Here is a 16,472-nt window from a genome sequence, read left to right as displayed (position 1 = left end):
ATTTGTTGTAAATGTTTTGGAAAATAATGCCATTGTTGATGCTTTTTTCATTAGTTTAATTAGGCAATTTTTTCTTGAACATATGGTCTTTCCACTAGAAGCCCCACAATATGGACAAATTAATACAAATGGAATACTATATATGAATACATTTTTTAAATAGTTATTCAAGTATAGTCCTAAATTACCAGTTACCATAGACTGTAATAGATTACCTGTTAAGTACCCAAATTACCGAAGATGTTGATGTTGGTAAATTACCGGTAGCTTTGCAACCCTATACAGATCTGTATCGGCGGCCTGGTGGGAAAAGCTGATATAGCGTTTACAGTGGGACACTGCAGGCTCGTTAGTAGATGAGGTGGGACAACATTTTCTCATTAGAAATGCATTAATGTCCCACTTCACCTGGCACTTGTTGTGAAATCATTTATATGACTTTGTAGAGGCTTAGGCCTATATACTGTATAAAACACGCTCAAGTTTTCACCATTTTGTGACAGTAACCTTATACTAGACTCACCCCATGCCATTTGAATATTGATTTGGGGAGATTCCAACCTCTTGGTAAAAATCTAACAAAAATGAGTCTGCACACCTTTTAATTGATCCTGGAACACCTCTATTATTCCCCAAATGCTGTCCCTTTTCATACATTCGTAAAAAAAATCATACATTTTTCTATTCTCTCTTTCTTACATGTCATGGTCCTTTCTTTCTATCCATCCTTACCCTTGTTATTTTCCTCCAATTCCTTCCACCATCATCCTATGCTGTTTACGTGATATATAGCCTCTAGAATTTATTTTGAGATGTTATGAACAACTACAACAACATATTTCAATATATGTTAGAATATCGAATGAAGGAAATTAATTAAAGGTTTATTTTGTGCATTTTTGTAGCTGAAAAAGGTCCCAGTGTGTCACGTCCTGACCCTTGTAAGAGGTCATTTTCTGTAGTAGATGGGTCAGGGCGTGACAGGGGGTGTTTGGTTGGTTTTCTTGTTTTCTATTTCTATGTGGGTTTTCTAGTTTTCTATTTCTATGTTGGGGTTATTGGGATGATCTCCAATTAGAGGCAGCCGGTTCTCGTTGTCTCTAATTGGAGATCATATTTATGTAGGGGGTTTTTCCTTTTGGGTTTGTGGGTTGTTAATTTTGAGTAGTGTGTTTTACCTCTCTGCATCACGGTTTGTTGGTTTTTGTATTTCTAGTATTTGGTGTATTGCAACGTTTCACTATAAATAAAAAGATGTAGAACTAAAACCATGCTGCGCGTTGGTCCGATCATTCTGACAGCCGTACCACATTTGATTTTCGAGAAATACATGTTTATATGGTTATATTTTTTTAACTGACAATAACTTCCTTTTAACACAAAGTTAGATTGCTGAATTATAACTGACAGGATGACAGACATTCTAGCACAAGGTTTCATAGTTTTCATGATTCTCAACGGGTCACCCATCTAAGAAACCTGAACACACACTTTGCTCAGAGTCTGTGTGGATGGGCTCCTTGTCTTTTACAGCTATGAAGTTTAATTTCTTTGTTTTGTTTTTTCACATTGAGAATGATTAAATATGTCTTACACCATTCATAAACTCATAGGTATGCTACTGTAAATATAAAGTTATTTTCTCAGTTTCAAAATAATTGTAACCACATGTCTTCTCCTAAATAATGAACATAAAATGCTTTCCTGCCTGTGTACATGTTGTTTGTTTTTCTTGTTAGACCAATAGGCTACCTCTACCGTGCCAAGGGGAGGAATATGCCACATGCAGCTTTGAGAAGGCTAATCCTGAATAAGAATAGACTGCACCGAGAGAAGGTACTGGCAGAGCAGTCGAATCCACTTCAGAATCATCAAGTGATCAACAAGAAGAGCATCAAGTCAACCGTACCACTGAGTACTGTGCATACTGTTGCCCACTGCATAGCACACAAAGTTGGAGACTTGGAGTAGGCTATCAAACAGGTGATGCATTTATAGTGATTACCTAGTTATTGCAATCATGATTAAGTTTAGCCAATTAGCCTTTATCATGACTTTGTGATAAAATGCCATGTCGCAGGGTTGAGTTTTATAGCCTGCCCTTTTTGTTGATGTGTACTTGTTCACTGCGCTAAATACCAGCGCGTCTTGTTTTGCTACAGAAGCCATCCTATTTCGGTGGACATAGTTCAACACCGAGAGAGAGGCGACGTGGAGAGAGAGAGCTGAGACTTCAATATTCTGCCTCACGAGTCAGAGCCAATCTAGACTAAATCAAATACGAGTGTTGCTTTTTAGATTTAACGATTTTATTTTAGATGTCTCCTATTCCATCATTGCACTGGGGCATGAGAGTGGGATAAGGTGATAGGCTGTATTGCGCATGGTGCTTTATCAGAGGGGTTTTGATAGGTCTTTCGGTTGTGGCAGTCGGACTGCGCCTGTCTGGAATACAGGTGTTCTTTGGTCAAATATGGACGCAGAGCACATGATGCACAGTGAGCAGATTGTCAACACTCGCGACTTCATCATCTCAGTTAAATGCACCTCCTCCACCTCAGCAACATTGGTATTCGGTGGAAGATGAGGTTGTAGCCGCGTCTGTGAAGGGGGATCTCAGCCGCTCTCGGTGGACTTTAGCATTTTTCATGGATTATTCATCTCTGTGCGCCCTCAATCGAATGCAGTTCTGACCGTAGGATGTTTGTTTAGCCTACCATGGCTGTAGAGTATTTGCTAAATACATGTCCGTTTCGAATTAACACCCGGTGATTATTACATGCTGTTATCTCAGTGATCATTCATTCAGAAGATTCCTCCTCAGTATTAATCGTAATATCTCTCGGATACCCAGCCTACCATTCAATAAAGACAAGAAAAACGGTGGCGGACACAAGCACATTGCAAGCTGCGAGGCTTTAGTAATATCCAGTAGGCTAAACACTCGCTCTGCAGGGAGCAGTTTATTCTGGGAGATCGTGTCACTTTGACGCGGCCGGGATGTGCTTTGTGCTTGATTAAAGCTCTGTGTGTGAACAGTTCGTAAATATAAAAACCTTTAGAGACTGAATGATGGTGCCTGGGGCTCCTACAACCATGCTTCCCGCTTCCGAGGCTGCCAAAATCTACCAGACCAACTACGTGAGGAACTCCCGCGCTATCGGGGTTCTGTGGGGCATCTTCACCATCCTCTTCGCTATAGTCAACGTAGTGTGCTTCATCCAGCCCTACTGGATCGGAGACGGGATGGACACGCCGCAGGCCGGCTACTTCGGCCTCTTCCACTACTGCATCGGAAACGGGCTGTCCCGGGACCTGACGTGCCAGGGCAGCTTCATGGAGTTCAGCACCATCCCCTCCGGCGCCTTCAAAGCCGCGTCCTTCTTCATCGGGATGTCCATGGCGCTGGTCATCGGGTGCATCGGCTGCTTCACGCTCTTCTTCTTCTGCAGCACAGGCACGGTCTACAAGATCTGCGGCTGGATGCAACTGGCTGCGGGTAAGTTCCCCCGTCTGCATATTGATTCCTTGAAGGGTGAAGGAGTTCAGAACTTCAGCAGTTCTACAACCAGAGAGAAATCTCTGTATTCCAGCTGTTCAATCAGCCAGGTAGAAACAATTATAACTCTGTGTTAAAGCTAGAATCCTTAGTTGCTACATCCATTCGTGGACTTGTAAATTATAAACTGCCAATTGATTGTTGAAGAATATAACTGATAAATGCCTCATGAGTTTAGTTCAACTGTCGTGCCCCATCAGAACCCTAAATATAAGCTTGTTTTACTCCAGTGTTTGTAAACAACGGAAATGTAAACAAACACGGTATGGCCTAAAACATGGTTAAAACTATGGATTCGATATCATTGGTGGTTAGTCCTTGCATCTATAGCTCTGTCTATGAATTTTAGAGTGGTTCCATTTCTCCAGCCCAATCCCTTATATGTTTTTGCAGAACGGGCGGGGATGCCCTTTGCTATTGTTTAAATGAAGGATTCTAGCTTTAAGTGTGGTTGATAGTGTTATACTTGACATCAGTTTGATAAGAAGTGTATGTCGGGGGTTAAGTAGGTAGGTTAAGCAAAAATATTTCTATAAAATGAGCAAAAGCTCCTTGCAGATGACAGCCATGTTTGTTTATCTGTCTTAAATCATCATACAATGTCGCACTATCTTTAAAACACATATTAATGGAGCAAAGACAACCACAATAAATACAGCCGGACACGCAAACCACACCGGCCAAGTTGCGTGTACAAGCCTTGCAAAAATACATTTACACACGCAGGTGTCAAGCGCAGACTTGGCTCTATTTGGGATGCTCCAGGTGCTGCAGGTCCCCTCCTTATTGTATATCAGGAAGATACAAACCCACATAGACGCTTGAAAAACACACGATAAGAGATTCATTAAAGATAACTAAACACTAACTAGGTTTCCCATTTTATCTGTAGATGAATCCTTGGAGTAGAAAAACACAAGATTATGTATGACTCCAGGTCAAAATTCTACAAAGAACCATCTTAAAAGAGAACCATATGAATGTTAGGTAAAATAACAACCCAATGTTAATCTCCCAGCTAAATATCCATTAATGTTTCATGTGTTTCGACCCACCCAAAATGAATGTAATTGATGCACAGTTGATTTGAGTTTTAACCTACATGTCATGATTGCATCTTGTCAGATAGATAAAATCCCAGTGGCATGCGGACGCACTCCCGTGGTGTAGTCTGCATGTGATGCTCTCTTACATCAGAATTTACCCAAGCTTGTAAACAAGCATCACAGTGAAAGTTACTTTGCAGAATTTAAGCTGGTAAAGAATGCACACAGACTCCAGATTGTGGCTTTAAAGCGGGTGTATACAATCAACCAGTGATCAATCAAAGGCAATGATCCTTCAACTCATCTCTGTAACAAGTAACACAAACCACTGATAAAAAGAAATTCTGAATGGTGTTAATGATGCTTGCCAGATGTTGGTCTGAGACCCACAACACCATCCGTCTGTATAGCTGCAGGAGCCTCGCTGTAAATCCATGTTGAACATAAACACCAGCATGGAGATTATCCGGAGGACTCCACAGCGTTCTCGTCCCAGACTGAGTTAAAACAGAAGCCCTGCCCAATGAGCACAGCCTGGGTGTTCATATCCTCACCTTGTTTTTCCACATGAAAGAAAGACACTGCTTCTCCCTCAGTGGAAACCACTTGGTTGGTTCCCCTCCCTCACAGGGAAGAGCCCATATCCACAAAATCATCTCTGAGTAGGAGTGCCGATCTAGGATCAGTTTAGCATTTTAGATCATAATGAGTATGATTATATGGACAGATCCTAGATCAGCAGTCCTACTCAGATGTTCTGGATACGGTCTTCATAATACGGTACAGATCTGATCATGTTCAGACTATACAGGGGGTGATCAACAAACTGACTAACACGGCCTGTATGATGCCAGAAAACACACTTTACTAAACATATTGTAAATATTTACAAAATGTAAATTAAGATTTTTTTTTAATGATCTCTGCCAAGTAATGGGGCCTTTTCACCAATGAGATTCTCCAAAAATACAGGTGACAAATATGTTTTATGAACTCAACAGTCTGTGTGTGTGTGTGTGTGTGTGTGTGTGTGTGTGTGTGTGTGTGTGTGTGTGTGTGTGTGTGTGTGTGTGTGTGTGTGTCCCAAAGGCTCTGTCAAGAAATATGGCATCACAGTGTACCACACTGCCGTAAGGCTGCAGAGCGTGGTTTTATGGAGTGCTGTGTGGTGAGGAGTCAACATTGGCGATGACAATGAGAGGTCTGAGTGCTCTGGGCCTATTGGCTGCTCATTGCTTCCTTGTCTTTTATTGATCCATCACAGCACTTTGCTCATGGCAATGACATGTATCATCAGCATTCAGGCAGTCGCTGCCTCATTCAACTCACTCACTGACTCTCTCTCTCTCTCTCTCTCTCTCTCTCTCCGTTCTCCTTCTCTCAGATATGTCATGTTGAGGTCACTGTGAAATTGGCTATTAAGACGTTCCTGGGGAGTAGTAATTGGAAATATATTGTACTTTTTATTTTCTCATTGCAGCCACAGATCCCAGGTATGATTGTCAAATCCTTCTAGGCTCAGTGTAGTCAGACTTCTATCCAGGAGTTACTGGCTGTTGTGTCTGTCAAAGACGGCAGATAGCGAAGAGGCACCTCTCCTTAAAAGCAGAGGAGAGGCTGAACATCTGATGAGAACAATCCACCTGCAGGCATTTGACCAGCAACCCTAGAACAGTGCTCTCTAAATGTCTGCTTCTGTGCAGGTGTGTTTTTCAAGGAAATGTACATGAAACCAACTGACATGTTCCCACCCCTGCAGGCTGCAGCAAAACCTGAAGAAGTCTCCTTACTACGATTAACACTGTTGAATAATCTGCTAAACTGGCCCACTGCGCACTGCACTTCTCAGGTAGACATGCCCAGTCTGCACTCAGCCCAGTAGCTGCCTGCAAACTGGAGCAGCTGGACCATCTGCCCTGCCCTGCCTCCCTCCATCCTCCCTCTCTCCCCCCTTGCGTCACCTTGACTACCCCGCTCACTGCGGACCAATTAACTCCCAAACTAAGACTGACAGGCAGCCCCCTCCATGACAACCACACTGCATGGTCGGTCGATGATAATCACACTCATCCTGTGACAACTTCCACCAAATGCCAGGCGCTTCTCCACTCTAGTGGAGGATGTGATGGGTCGGCTCTGGCAGCATGACAATGCCTGCCTGTCTGGCTCTAGTGGGGTAGCAGATTGGTGCTCGGCTCGCCATCCTGGATGGAAACAAAAACTCCGCTGACCATCCCTATTTCAGACCCTCACCAAGGCAAATTCCTGAACACACAGGAAGGTGATTATCATTCATGTATTCAGCAGGGGCTCCATGCTCAGTTTGGATATGGCTTCCACAAGCAAACAAAGGAACCAGGGGGGCTCTTGAGTGTGTTGTGTAGGCATTTCAATGACCTGTTTCCTGGCTCTGTTTGGACTACTAGGCTGCCCATACGGGTAAGTGGCCGCACATTGCTGCAATCAGTACTGGTCCAATGGGCCCCCTGAGACGGAAGCTGGCATTAGCATCAAACATTAAAAGGCCCATTTGGTTGCTCATGGTTTATTGATCCAGAGGTTTCTGTGCAGAACAGCACAAAGCTCCTCTAATGGGAGACAGCTGCTGTCACCGTCTGGCTCCTCTGCTGCTTACAGGCAGTACTGTTTATTTGTCTATTTATTCAAGTGTGTGCGTGTCTGCGTGTGTGTGCTCTCTTTACCGTGTCTTTAATTTATCATAGGTGTCTGTCACAACCCCTCAGTCTGTGGATTGGGCCACCTCGTGCCTATGCATGAGATTGCATGATTTGGCATTTAAATACACACAGTCTGTTCAGCACTCATACAGTACTGTTGCTGTTGGGGATCTTTGCACAGTGTGGCTCTCCATTTCTCACATTTCTTTAAAATAGAGGCAAGTGAGAGACATCACATGGTGCCTTGTTGGGGGAAAGAGAGGAGGTGGATAAGAGATGTCAACTAAGGGAGGGGATGAAGACCAGCAGGGAGGAAAAGATAAAAGCACATTAAAGAACATGGAAAGTGATGGTCAGAAAGAAGGATTTGGAGAAAAAAACAGAGAGAAGAAGAGTTAAAATATTGATGCTGAAAAGTACTATCAAGAGATGAGGTCAGGAAGAAAGCCATGCCATTAGAAGTTCAAGCTCGGGCCCAGACAGATCTGGGACCAGGCTACATATTTCACCAATGTCTTTCTGAACTGAATATGACCTGCCATAAATGAGAGCTTAGCCTCCTTCTCCACTCACAACTTTACAATGTTGTGCACTTAGCCAGTGGGCAGTTGCTGTGTGTCATAGTACCACTAAAGTCAATAGCTAATGACATCAACCAGCTCTTATCCTTCCGGTCAGTGGTAACGTGATGGACTGGCTGGCTGGGCCTGAGATGATTAGGGAGATGATGTAACATGACCAAACGGGAGTCCCAGTTACACACACACACACACACACACACACACACACACACACACTCACTCTAGCGCCATTAGTCAGAGTTTTAGAGGACAGCAGTAGTAGTGTGGTGGGACATCAAGAGGAGTTGTGAATGGGGCTGATGAAAGCCGGCTCACTACTCCAGCTCTTTGGAAGCCCATTGAGACTCCCACAGCATACTCCGCAGATCAGAGACTCTCCCACAGCATACTCCACAGATCAGAGACTCTCCCACAGCATACTCCACAGATCAGAGACTCTCCCACAGCATACTCCACAGATCAGAGACTCTCCCACAGCATACTCCACAGATCAGAGACTCTCCCACAGCACACTCCACAGATCAGAGACTCTCCCACAGCACACTCCACAGATCAGAGACTCTCCCACAGCATACTCCACAGATCAGAGACTCTCCCACAGCACACTCCACAGATCAGAGACTCTCCCACAGCATACTCCACAGATCAGAGACTCTCCCACAGCATACTCCACAGATCAGAGACTCTCCCACAGTATACTCCAGAGAGAGAGAGAGAAAAAGGGCCCACCCCTCTATCCCTCTCCTCTTTAACTCATCCCTCTCTCCGTTCCCTCCCCATTCAGCAAAGCACCGGACCAGGCCCCGCTGTCAGCCACACACACACCATCCTTTTAGAGAGTAATGTTATGTACAATGGGCCAATGAACATTTAAGCCTCCAATGCAGTCATCAGGAAGTTACATGGTGTGCCTGTCAGGCATGAAATGTGTGATTTCTCAAACCCTGCTCCCAAATGATCAGCATAGAATGTCTCTTAATAGATCTGTCTGCTGGTAAATAAATCAGAAAGCAGACGTTGTGCGTCAGGAGGTGTGAAGGTGTCAGAGCAGGAGGTGTTTTATGTCTCTTCCTGTGGATTAGAGGTGGGAGATACAGGTGGCAGATACAGTGCCAGGTTTAGGATGTCATTCTGACACATCCTGTACCTGCCAACGACCCATAAGATGGGTTTGTGCTAAGAGGAGAGAATCTCCCATGCTTGTGTATCTGCGATGACTGTAGATGCCATTATTGGGATTAGCTTCAACAACATTTCATTACTAGATCTGGTGGTTTATATGCAGTCTTATTATTCAGATGTGGGAAATAGTTTAAGGTGTTGTGATCTTATCGTACACACACAATTACTTTGATAAAATAGCTCGTCAATTTGTCATGAGTTTGATTGGCAGCTGTGATGGAGGACTTGCTAGGCCTGTTAGAAATAAAGTGAGAGTGACATCTCTGATTGAAGAGTTGCACGGTCTTTTGGGACTAAACTGTGACTGACTTATGATTTAGATATAAGAGGGTGACGATAAGAAGGTGACGAGAGAGAGAGAGAGAGAGAGAGAGAGAGAGCGAGAAATGTAAAGCAGAAGAGAGGTTTGAAAGACAGCCGATTCCAGAGAGACACATCTAACATAGCATGACAATGCAAATCCGTAAAGAACAGTTAGTCCTCTGGGAGTACAATATAGCCTCATTCAAAATGGGTTCTAACACTCAACTATCTTATGATCAATTTCCTGCCAATCAAATGTGCTTGGTATGGAGTGCAAGCATCAGCCATACGACAGGGAAAATTCAGAGCAATGTTATATTTGATGGAGGCCTATCTGTCAATAAGCTGTTTCTCTCTGAAGTCAAACTCAAGCTTTCGTAACCACGGGTACTCTGACTCTACTGCATCATTAAACCAACTTCCAGTAAGGTAGTCATTCAAATGCTCTAATAGCTATTAAAGTGGATTTTCATTGTAGACCGGCACAGTTGAATCACAAATTGAACTTTGTGATTTTTCAGGTGAAGGCTTTCCCCGGTGCATGTCACGCTTCCTAAAGAGCTGTGTCTTTTTGGATGACCTTTTCTCCTGGGGTATCAGCCTCGGTGCCACAGGTGGGTGGGGGTAACTCACTGTGTTTGCCCTGGTTCCGTGGCACCGGCCAGCTAGCGTTAGTGTTATTTCCTGCTGTTGCTCTTTCAATGGGGGGGTTAGTAATGGGATTAGGACTGGTCGACTGACTGAGACGCTGGTACAGCTGACAGGAGAGATAACACAGCCTTTCCTAGAGGTCCTGCAGGATTCACATGGTGTATGTGTCAGTCTGCTGTTGCTGATGAAAGCTACAGCTCAGTAACAGTACTAATCATGCTAATCATGAAGCACCACAGAGGGACCTACCACTAAGGAACATGGAGGGGGTGGTGGGTGAAGGAAGAAGCACCACAGAGGGACCTACCACTAAGGAACATGGAGGGGGTGGTGGGTGAAGGAAGAAGCACCACAGAGGGACCTACCACTAAGGAACATGGAGGGGGTGGTGGGTGAAGGAAGAAGCACCACAGAGGGACCTACCACTAAGGAACATGGAGGGGGTGGTGGGTGAAGGAAGAAGCACCACAGAGGGACCTACCACTAAGGAACATGGAGGGGGTGGTGGGTGAAGAAAGAAGCACCACAGAGGGACCTAGCACTAAGGAACATGGAGGGGGTGGTGGGTGAAGGAAGAAGATTGGCAACTCCAAGTCAGACACTCACGGTATGGGTAAAAGAGTGGAGAGACAAGGTTCTCTCTAGAGCTAAAGTACTATACCAGTCAAAGGGTTTTTCTTTATTTGTACTATGTTCTATATTTGTAGAATAATAGTGAAGACATCAAAACTATGAAATAACACATATGGAATCATGTTGTAAGCAAAAAAGTGTTAAACAAATCAAAATATATTTTAGATTTTTCAAAGTAGCCACCCTTTGCCTTGATGACATCTTTGCACACTCCTGGCATTCACTCAACCAGCTTCACCTGGAATGCTTTTCCAAGTCTTCGGAGTAGTTCCCACATATGCTGAGCACTTGTTGGTTGCTTTTCCTTCACTCTGCGGTCCAACTCATCCCAAACCATCTCAATTGGGTTGAGGTCGGGTGATTGTGGAGGCCAGGTCATCTGATGCAGCACTCCATCACTCTCCTTCTTGGTCAAATAGCTCTTACACAGCAGTTAGCCTAGTGGTTAGAGCCTTAGGATTTGCTGGATCAAATCCCAGACCTGACAAGGTAAAAATCTGTCATTCTGCCCCTGAACAAGGCAGTGAACCCACTGTTCCCCGGTATGCCATCATTGTAAATAAGAATTTCTTCTTAACTGACTTGCCTAGTTTAAATAAAGTTAAACATTTAAGCGCAAACCAGATGTGATGGCATACCGCTGCAGAATGCTGTGGTAGCCTTGCTGGTGAAGTGTGCCTTGAGGTCTAAATCAATCACAGACAGTGTCACCAGCAAAGCACCATCACACCTCCTCCTCCATGCTTCACGGTGGGAACCACACATGCGGAGATCATCTGTTCACCTACTCTGTGTCTCACAAAGACACAGTGCTTGGAACCAAAAAATCAGACCAAAGGACAGATTTCCACTGGCCTAATGTCCATTGCGCGTGTTTCTTGGCCCAAACAAGTCTCTTCTTCTTATTGGTGTACTTTAGTAGTGGTTTCTTTGCAGCAATTCAACCATGAAGGCCTGATTCACACAGTCTCCTCTGAACAGTTGATGTTGAGATGTCTGTTACTTGAACTCTGTGAAGCATTTATTTGGGCTGCAATTTCTAAGGCTGGTAACTCTGATGAACTTATCCTTTGCAGCAGAGGTAACTATGGGTCTTCCTTTTCTGTGGTGGTCCTCATGAGAGCCAGTTTCATCATAGAGCTTGATGGGTTTTTGCGACTGGACTTGAAGAAACTTTCAAAGCTCTTGGAATTTTTCCGCACTGACTGATCTTCATGTCTTAAAGTAATGATGGACTGTCATTTCTTATTTGAGCTGTTCTTGCCATAATATGGTCTTGGTCTTTTACCAAATAGGGCTATCTTCTGTATACCAACCCTACCTTGTCACAACACAACTGATGGCTCAAACGCATTAAGAAGGAAAGAAATTCCACAAATGAACTTTTAACAAGGCACACCTATTAATTGAAATGCATTCCAGGTGACTACCTCATGAAGTTGGTTGAGAGCATGCCAAAAGTGTGCAAAGCCGTCATCAAGGCAAAGGGTGGCTACTTTGAAGAATCTCAAATATAAAATATAATTTGATTTGTTTAATAGTAATCCTTAATAATCCTGTAGCAACAGGAAATGTGAATTATTATGTGGATTATAATTAATGGACATTTTTGTATTTTTATTTTTACATTTTTCGTAAGTAAAAATCTAAAGTGGAAATTAAACTTCTGAAGGCTTTTAATAAACATCAAATAAACTACACGTTTTACATTTCCTGCATTGCAGTTAAGTTCTCCTGCAACAGGGTGATCAAATTAAGATCCTACATCTGTATCATCCGCCCCCAAGGGAGCGTCACTAAATAGCTAGGCTACCCACCACTGCACAAGGGATCAGAGAAAAATCCCCCAGCAGGGGAAAGTGATCATCTCAAGGAGCATAAGCGAAAATACTGTCTCTCACTTTCTCTCTCTGATACAACTCAGCTAACCCTGATCATTGTGAGAGAAGCTGACTTATTTAAAGCAGGTGGGTTTATGCCAAATATAGAACTTAATTGTAGAAGTAGCTATCATCTACTGTAGTATTGTAAAAATAAGTTGACACAACCTACTTGTAATTTTGAAGTTTGTCTTACTGCAGCTAGACAAAACCTTTTTGCTATGGTCAAGTGTTGACATATGTGCTCAAATAAACTTTAATAGAGCATTGACAAGAACATCAAATGTCAGTGTTTGTCCTACATTCATTTAGCAGTGGTGCACCAAATGTCTGCCGAGACGCGCTTTTAAGATCAGAGTGACACGTTAAAACGTCAGATCGTCCGAGAAACCTCCAAGGTAACTAGCTAGCTAGGTTGTAATCCTGGAAGTGTGTCCACAGTGTGTGTCCCCCCCCCCCGCTACTTCTGCCACTGCTGGTGAAAGAAATGCTAGGGGAAACACTGAATGTGGAGATAGTGGCTGGTGGTGGTGTAGGATTTAAGATGGCAGCAGTAGACATGTCAAGTGACAGACAGAAGTCTTTCCACGGTTCATTAAGAATTGATTACCCTGGTTCCATAGAGGTCATTAGTGCTGCTACAGAGAAGGAGCAGACCCTGAGGTCCTGATTGCAGCTCTGGCCCTGTCAAGCTCATCCTCCCCAGCGCTTAGAGATCTATATATCAACAACTTAATTTTCTACAGCAGGGGTTCTTAAACCTTTTCAGCACGAGACCTAAGTGAGGAATTGACCATCCTCCCGTGACCCAAATCGTCATCCAACGACCCAAATTAAGAAAAAAAAGTGTGTGATGATAGATGTATTCTCATAACTGCGACCCACCTCTCACATGCCCGGGGCCCACTTTGGGTCCCGACCCATAGTTTAAGAAACCCTGCTCTACAAGCAGGAGATTCCCTAACGCAGTCAGACAGCAGACAACCTGAAACAAGATAACCTCAGAACGTCAAATAACCATGGAAACACTCTGCTGCAAACACCAACCACTAAAGATAAGACTAGAAATCAGGGCATTTAGTTTCAGAATTGTGTTCTTAATGTAGACATGTATGTTTAAGACATTACTTTAACTTTGGCGTATCTAACAAGGATTTCTCTATAGAGCCACAATTGAGTGACTTTCTCTTGGCTGAATTTCCCCCAGGTCTGTGAACCTTAGCAGAAAGAGCATTCACAATCGAGATCTCACTGTCAGAATTGTTTATCCATAAAAAAAAAATGCAGAATGCCGAAATGCAAAGTACATGACCTTGTAGAATGTGTTGAATCATCTTGAATCCCTTTCGGTCTTTTAGAAATGCGTGAGCCATATCAATAACACTGCGTAACTCTGGTTTGTGAATAAATTATAGTTGCGTCAAATATGAATGAAAGGCTTTGAAGGCGTTTGGTATTTCAAGTTGCCCTGTGGGAGCAGTTTTAGATGAAATGCAATCATGAGTCGTGCAAATACATTCATATCTGCTGTAAGCAGGGGATAGCAGGTAGAAAATAAACTCAGTTGCTCTTTTGAATCACATGAACTCAAACACAATGCTGCAGCCCATTCCAGCAAGCAGCATCTCACTGCTCAACCACAGGTGAGAAGGTCTATAGAGACCTCTCTCTTCTCTCTCCCTGTCAGCTTTCTTGTAAAAAAACCCCAGTCCTAAGCATTTCCCTTCCTGACTTCATAATTAAGAAATAATGACAGTTTAGAGTTGTTTAATTATGACTAGAGGAAAAAGGGTATCAATTAACTACAGATAAAGGATTTATTTCAGACACCTGACAAGGCCCACATCCCCATCATTCTCATGAGGAAGAGACTGAGATATCGGGGACGTAGGTCAGGGTGCCTTGTAAGGATCCGTCGGTGAGTGAGGAATCCCCCTCTACCATCAGTCCTATTAGCCAACGTGCAATCATTGGATAACAAAATGGATGAGCTCCGATCAAGACTATCCTACTAACGGGACATTAAAAACTGTAATATCTTATGTTTCACCGAGTCGTGGCTGAACGACGACATGGATAACATACAGCTGGCTGGGTTTTCGTTCCATCTAATATTAATCTAATATTAAGTAAGTCTCGAGGTTTTGCCCGCCTGAGGTAGAGTATCTCATGATAAGCTGTAGACCACACTATTTACCAAGAGAGTTTTCATCTATATTTTTCGTAGCTGTCTATTTACCACCACAAACCGATGCTGACACTAAGACGGCACTCAGCGAGCTGTATAAGGCCATAAACAAATAATAAAATGTTCATATAGAGATGCAGAGCTCCTAGTGGCCGTGGACTTTAATACAGGGAAACTTACATCCGTTTTACCTCATTTCTACCAGTTAAATGTGCAACCAGAGGGAAAAAAAACTCTAGACCACCTTTACTCCACACACAGAGGCGCGTAGAAAGCTCTCCCTCACCCTCCATTTGGCAAATCTGACCATAACTCTACCCTCCTGATTCCTGCTTACAAGCTAAAACTAAAGCAGGAAACAGCAATGACTCGCTCAATAAGGAAGTGGTCAGATGACACAGGTGCTAAACTACAGGACTGTTTTGCTAGCACAAACTGAAATATGTTCTGGGATTCTTCCGATGGCATTGAGGAGTACACCACATCAGTCACTGGCTTCATCATTAAGTGCATCAATGACGTCGTCCCCACAGTGACCGTACATACAGTTGAAGTCATAAGTTTACAAACACTTAGGTTGGAGTCATTAAAACGCGTTTTTTAACCACTCCACAAATTTCTTGTTAACAAACTATAGTTTTTGCAAGTTGGTTAGGACATCTACTTTGTTCATGACGACAAGTAATTTTTTACAGACAGATTATTTCACTTATAATTCACTGTGTCACACCTGTGGATGTATTTCAAGGTCTACCTTCAAACTCAGTGCCTCTTTGCTTGACATTATGGGAAAATCAAAAGAAATCAGCCAAGACCTCAGAAAACAAATTGTAGACCTCCACAAGTCTGGTTATTCCTTGGAGCAATTTTCAAACACCTGAAGGTACCACGTTCATCTGTACAAACAGTAATATGCAAGTATAAACACCATGGGACCACGCAGCCGTCATACCGCTCAGGAAGAAGACTCATTCTGTCTCATAGAGATGAACAAACTTTGGTGCAAAAAGTGCAAATCAATCCCAGAACAACAGCAAAGGACCTTGTGAAGCTGGAGGAAACAGGTACAAAATTATCTATATCCACAGTAAAACGAGTTCTATATCGACATAACCTGAAAGGCCTAGACTAAACCCTAGACCCACTCCAATTTGCATACAGAAAAAGGAGGACCGAGCACGCTCCCATTCTCATCGACGGGGCTGTGGTGGAGCAGGTTGAGAGCTTCAAGTTCCTTGGTGTCCACATCACCAACAAACTATCATGGTCCAAACACACCAAGACAGTCGTGAAGAGGGCACGACAACGGCTATTCCCCCTCAGGAGACTGAAAAGATTTGACATGGGTCCTACAGCTGCACCCTCGAGAGCATTCTGACTGGTGGCATCACCGCCTGGTATGGCAACTGCTCAGCCTCCGACCGCAAGGCACTACAGAGGGTAGTGCGTACGGCCCAGTACATCGCTGGGGCCAAGCTTCCTGTCATCCAGGACCTCTATACCAGGCGATGTCAGAGGAAGGCCAAAATAATTGCCAAAGACTACAGCCACCCAAGTCATAGACTGTTCTCTCTGCTACCGCATGGCAAGCGGTACCGGAGCACCAAGTCTAGGTCCAAAAGGCTTCTTAACAGCTTATACCCCAAGCCATAAGACTCCTGAACAGCTACTCAAATGGCTACCCGGACTATTTGCATTGTCCCCCCCCCCCACCCCCATTTTTACACTGCTGCTACTCTGTTTATTATCTATGCACTTTACCTCTACCTAC

At 43.6% G+C, this 16,472-nt stretch overlaps 1 protein-coding gene across 1 annotated transcript in view; it reads left to right on the top strand.

Annotated features, from left to right (window-relative positions):
• Positions 1–2,408: 2,408 nt before the first annotated feature.
• LOC115180514 (LHFPL tetraspan subfamily member 3 protein-like) overlaps positions 2,409–16,472 on the top strand; it is a 30,904-nt gene continuing 16,840 nt past the window's right edge. The window contains exon 1 of the mRNA XM_029742664.1: positions 2,409–3,499. Within this exon, the coding sequence (XP_029598524.1) occupies positions 3,070–3,499 (430 nt within the window). The 5' untranslated portion in view covers positions 2,409–3,069. The remainder of the gene's footprint in view (positions 3,500–16,472) is intronic.

Source organism: Salmo trutta, chromosome 40, assembly GCF_901001165.1.
Source record: "Salmo trutta chromosome 40, fSalTru1.1, whole genome shotgun sequence".
Lineage (NCBI taxonomy): Eukaryota > Metazoa > Chordata > Actinopteri > Salmoniformes > Salmonidae > Salmo > Salmo trutta.
The sequence above is the reverse complement of the archived record's forward strand: the minus strand, read 5'-3'. Positions and strand labels throughout refer to the sequence as shown.